This window comes from Lolium rigidum, chromosome 3 (assembly GCF_022539505.1).
Source record: "Lolium rigidum isolate FL_2022 chromosome 3, APGP_CSIRO_Lrig_0.1, whole genome shotgun sequence".
Taxonomy (NCBI): domain Eukaryota; kingdom Viridiplantae; phylum Streptophyta; class Magnoliopsida; order Poales; family Poaceae; genus Lolium; species Lolium rigidum.
The window spans coordinates 377,732,461-377,738,264 of record NC_061510.1 but is presented as its reverse complement, the minus strand read 5'-3'; the positions used below and the strand labels follow the sequence as shown (position 1 = coordinate 377,738,264).

The following is a 5,804-nucleotide window of genomic DNA, read 5'->3' as shown; positions in this document are numbered from 1 at the left end:
CGACCAATTTACGCAACCTCACGCACCGCACAAGCATGATGCTCTGTGTCAACCCAATGGTAGCACATACAAAGTTACGGAGAAGACTCTAACACAAATAAGAACGTTAATAAAAAACAACAATAACACCTCCTTCACGTTGGCAAGAGTGCTACACAAACACCTCTCCGCTCTCACCCCCGCGTCGGCCTAAAATCTTGATCCGAGCAAGACACACTCATAGCGGCAAGGAGTTATTGAGAGGAAGACAGTGGAGCTGAGCATTGGTACATCAAAACAAATCCGTGAGTTGTCTTTACAGAACATCGACGAGAAGAAATAGCGATAAATGGTGGTGGGAAAGAGTTGGCAAAAGAAAGTGGCGGGACTAAATTTAGGGGGAAATGACTAATTAATCATCGTAGCATAGGACTGGGACAAGAATCATAATCTTCCTACTAATCGTGTAAGTAGACCTGTGATCATGCAACCTCGTCCTAGTTGTGGAAGATCGGCCCGGTCGTCTTCACCCAAGACGATGACCAGGACCTATCGTCTTCACCCATGACGTCTTCACCCATGACGATGAGCTTCAGTTTGCTTCGTCGAGGATGATTTGTCCTTGTCGGCTTCGCCTAGGACGACAAGTACATTGTTGGGGTTGCGCGCCGGCGATCAACCTCAGTCATCTTCGGCAAGACGAGAGTATATTATTTTTGAAAATTTCTAAAATCGCATAATATTTCTAAAAATAAAGAAAAAAGTTATTTTAAAATTTTGCCAAATTATAGTCAATCATTACTTAGAGCATTTTAATTTGTGCCGGTGGTATAACGACGTGATTTTTTTTAAAAAAAACATTACAATTTTTTGTTAATTAATTTTCAATAATAAAACATGGTTTTCAATTTTTTCAAAAATATGACTTAGTCGATAGGCCACTGGCCCACCAGGCCAGTCGATCCTCTAGCCGCCGACCGACCCTAATTGGCCTGGGTGGCGTGGTTTCGTCTTGTTCCTAATTGACTCGACTGCGTCTGGGCCGCTCGACGACCGCGTCCCGCCCTGTCATGCCCCTCCGATCCCCTGATGACCGCGCACTACCGCGCCCCATCGCCTCCTCCACTCGAGTCATCTACTCTCCCCTTAACCCCTCTCACCCCGAGGGCCCTAGTCTCCTCCTTACATTCTACTCCGGCCGCTATCTCGGTCCCCTTGCAGCACCACGTCGCCAACGCCGCGCGTCCCCGCCGTCACTAGGAACCAGCGCTCGTTTAACGCCTCCGCGTGCTGTGTGCCACGCCAGAGCTCGTTTCCCGAGTTTCGCAAGGTGGGACCACGCCTCGCCCTACCACCAAGCTTGCATGGTCGGCAGGTAGTCTGCGGGTGGCGCACCGACCATGCGCGGTCGGTTGGCAGCCAGCCGAAGGAGTCATAGTTTTTCAATTTTCTAAAAACGAGTATTATTACTAAAAATTAACAAAAATATCGTATATTAAAAAAAAGAGCCGTAACGGCGATGCATAACCTCAAAAATAGCTTTATCGCACAGAGCATATGCAGGAGCCCACCAACCCCGGTATGCGCCATGTGGGGGTTGAAGGTCCTACTGGTACACATGTTCCCGCTGCAAGCGGCCAGGCCGAATAGTTGGATGTCCGTGACGAGCTCGTGTCCGTCCCTGGCCAGCGCCCCCGGGTCAGGGTGGCCACGTGGTGGAGCGCGGCGTCGCAACCACGGATCTCAAAGCGCGAGCCACCGTCGATCAGTAGTATCACGGTGCGCCGCCACCTCCCCCACCGCAGCCACAAACCCACTCACCCGTCACCCCTCCCCCACACTCCGAGAAATCTTGGCTTCTACATCACTCGATAACCCACAATAACTACGACAGCCACACACACCACGCAGCCTCGACGACGCTCACCGGCCTCGTCATCATCAACTAGCCACCTCCTCCTAGTACCGCCGCGCCGCGGTGCTGCCGTCCGCACCGTACCGCCGCGCGCTAGCGTCCATAAGCCGCGGCCACCTCGAGGACGCCCAGATCAGGCCGGCGTGGGAGCTAAAGCGGCGGGCGGGATGGGCGCCGGGATCAGGATCTTGGCGGCGCTCCTGGCGTTGCTCGCGGCTGCCGGCGGCGGCGGCATGATGCGCTGCGCGGCGCAGCAGCTCAGCGCGACCTACTACGACACCATCTGCCCCGGCGTGGAGAAGATCGTGCGCGACGCCGTGACGCTCAAGGTCCAGCAGACGCCCGTCGCCGTCGGCGCCACCGTCCGCCTCTTCTTCCACGACTGCTTCGTCCAGGTTCGTTCCCCTGCATCCTGCATTTCACTTATCCCCTTTCTCTGCTAGTGTGGCGTCTGACTGACCACCGTGCCGCCCGCTCGCGCGTGCTCTGCAGGGATGCGACGCGTCGGTCATCATCGTGTCGTCGGGGAACAACACGTCGGAGAAGGACAACCCGGCCAACAAGTCCCTGGCCGGCGACGGCTTCGACACCGTCATCCAGGCCAAGGCGGCGGTGGACGCTGTGCCGCAGTGCACCAACCAGGTGTCGTGCGCGGACATCCTCACCATGGCCACCCGGGATGTCATCGCCTTGGTACGCGCACTTTTAAGCTTTCTCTCGAGATCTACCAAAAAAAGCATTGGAGCTTTCGAGGAGGACTACATTAATCAATCAAGGTCTCTGAAAGCTCCGCATCTGCATTGTCTTTGTGCGTAGGCCGGCGGCCCGGAGTACCCGGTGGAGCTGGGCAGGCTGGACGGGCTGAGCTCGACGTCGGCCAGCGTCGACGGGAACCTGCCGCCGCCGTCCTTCAACCTGGACCAGCTCACGGCCATCTTCGCCGCCAACAACCTGTCGCAGGCCGACATGGTTGCCCTCTCCGGTAAGCAATTATTTATTGAAAAGAGCTTTCACTAACCGCCACCGGCCACACCCCGGCCGGAATTACTTTAGCCGCTTGCCTGCTTGCTGTACTGGTCGTGGCAGGGTGGTACTGCCGCTCCATGTGCTTTTGTTTCGTGTCTCGCAACCTACTTGACACAAGCCAAAGCAAAAGGGCTGGATTCTGTGGGCTGCTCGAGAGATTTGCTGGGACTGTCCAAATTGTGTTTTATCGTTAGCAGCAGATTAGAGCAGAGCAAGCCAGTATTTATTTATCCAGATTAACAGACCTTGACAGTAGCTGGTCACGGTGTGGTCAGTAGGTAGATCTAAAATGAGTCAAACTGTGGAGACTAGGATAGCTGGAGATTGGAGAACCTTTGCTTGCACGTGAAAGAAAGGTCAGCCGTTGTATTATTGGTATACTGTGTAGTATATCCTTTGCCTACCTAAGAAATGTATTTTTTGGGGCAAAAAAGGTAGTACTCCAGTATATCCATTACCATAGCCACACGTTTTTTTTTTTGAGACAACCATAGCCGCACAGTTTTGCAACGGAGGAAACTTCTAGCTACTCCAATTGGGTCCAGCCCACCGATTCCCAGGCCCATGGGCCTGCCAACAGAGAGACCTCGAAATGTTAACATGATCCTATATTTGTTTTTGCAGCGGCTCACACGGTGGGGTTCGCGCACTGCGGCACGTTCGCGGACCGGATCCAGCCGGCGGCGGCGGACCCGACGATGGACCCCGGGTACGGGTCGCAGCTGCTGGCGGCGTGCCCGCCGGGCGTGGACGTGAACGTGGCGGTGGACCTGGACCCGGAGACGCCCAAGGTCTTCGACAACCAGTACTTCATCAACCTGCAGAAGGGGATGGGCCTGCTCGGCTCCGACCAGGTGCTCTACGCCGACGCCCGCTCCCGCCCGCTCGTCGACAACTGGGCGGCCAACAACACCGACTTCCTCGCCGCCTTCGCCGCCGCCATGACCAACCTCGGCCGCGTCGGGGTCAAGACGGACCCGGCGCTCGGCAACATACGCCGGGACTGCGCCGTGCTCAACGGCTGATTGCATTTCTTGGGGCGTCGATTTGTTCATAGTTAGTTTGGCCACTCGATGGGGTGGTGCTGAAATTATATACAAGGAGTAGCTTTCAGAGCACAAGGCTAGTTCTAATCCATCGGAAGGCTAATGGAATGCTGTTGAGCATTATTGTTTTGGGATCTATGAAATTGTTGTGCGTTTGATTGCCTAGCCAAGTGTATTCATTGTGTGCTGTCCAAATGGTCTCTTCTACGTTACTGAATGTGGAGGTTGAGAGCGGGACAGACATGGCACCCACGCTAAGCTTGGGTAGCTGCTATGAAAATGACCAATTCGACCAGAAGTAGTAGTTTGAAATAAAGAAGAGAACGGCAACAAAATTTTGACGCTGCGAAGCTTCAGTAACCACAAGCAGGACACATAAATATGTAAAATTTCCTTCTTTCCACTTTTCTGTAGAGAACAGGGCCACCCTGATCTCATTTGCGGAACCAAATTGTTCTATTATTAAATTCGAATCAACTTGGCCAAATTGTTCTATTGTTAACTTCGAATCAAATAAAAGGGGTTGGAAGGAGTACAAAGTTTTCACTATAAGGCTGATCTTTTTTTTTTTTTTTTTTTTTTGCACAAAGAAGGGGTCTGAAAGACCCCAGAGAGCTGCATTATATTAAACTTGGCAGGTACAATTTATAGGATAGCCCCTTAAACATCACTCGCGCTAAGAACCAACTATTTGAAGAAAGGGCCTCCAAAGTTACAAAAAGCACCTTGGGAAGAAAGATAAGAAAGCAATCAAGTCCCTTGGTACCTCCGCCACAGATCGCCGGTGACCTCCAGGCGTCGCCGCCGAGGTTTGAGGGCAGTGCGCTCGAGGGCCCTGCTCCGACGATGAACCGAAGCCGCCGGCCACCACAGCACCACCGGGGACGTACCACTTGGGGACGCTGCAGCGTCGAGCACCAGCAACTGGATTCAGATGAGGCCTCCGCATTGGAGGTAGAAGACGGGCCGCTCTTTCGGCCGAAGATCACGACGCCAAAACTGAGCGTCATGTGTTCCGCTTGAATGGAGATCGCAGCTCCAAAGCACCTCGTAGGCAACCAACACCTAGCCACCCTGCCGATGCAAAAGCAAGAACACAGTTTCATCTCCTTCCCACGCCTCCACGGCCGGCCAAAGGAGAATCCACTATGCTGCTTTAGCTTCATAAGATGACCACCAAAATCTCCCGCAGAATCCAGGGAAGAGCTCCCCAGATCTGAAGGCTCATCGAGCTTATTGCATAGATACTTGGCCTTCCAGATCCCCAGCACAACTGGCTCCTGCCATTGGAGCGCCGAGATGAAGCAGAGGAAGACGAAGAAGCCACCGCCGTCGCTCGGGGACGACGGAGCTCGACCTGCAGGCATGACGCCAGACGCCACAGAGGGACACTAAACTAGGAACCCTACTCTACAGCTGTACAGGGGCGGGTCCCTCACCCTACCTCAACGCCGGCAGCCGCCGGAGAAGAGAGGGGAGGGGCCAGACGGCCCGGATCTTGGATGTGGAGAAAACTAGAAGGGGAGAAGAGGAGAGCGGTGGAGAAGACGACTCGGGGTTGTTTCTCTTAGTTCTACAGGGCCAACTTGTCGGTGTTTGATTAGCTCTCACTATAAGGCTGATCAGCCAATTAGCAGTCAAAAAGAGTTCAAAAAAGGCAATAGAGCAGAGCAACGAATAAAGAGGAAAACGAGAAACCAGAACCTACGGCTATTACAACAACCACTCACAGTGTCCCCTGCTATTTTTTCCCGCTACTGAGACTATCACTACTATCTTCTCCATTTCCTTCGCTTTCATTCTTCTTTCTTTCCCCTTCTTTTTGTTCAGCATCCAAT

General features: G+C 53.4%; 1 protein-coding gene across 1 annotated transcript; it reads left to right on the top strand.

Moving 5' to 3' along the window:
- The first annotated feature begins 2,061 nt into the window (after positions 1 to 2,061).
- Positions 2,062 to 4,093, top strand: LOC124700607 (peroxidase 35-like). Its single transcript, XM_047232699.1, has 4 exons — positions 2,062 to 2,289; positions 2,387 to 2,587; positions 2,711 to 2,876; positions 3,545 to 4,093. The coding sequence occupies exons 1-4, from the start codon at positions 2,062 to 2,064 to the stop codon at positions 3,943 to 3,945; spliced, it is 996 nt and encodes a 331-aa protein (XP_047088655.1). The 3' UTR covers positions 3,946 to 4,093.
- Positions 4,094 to 5,804: the final 1,711 nt, after the last annotated feature.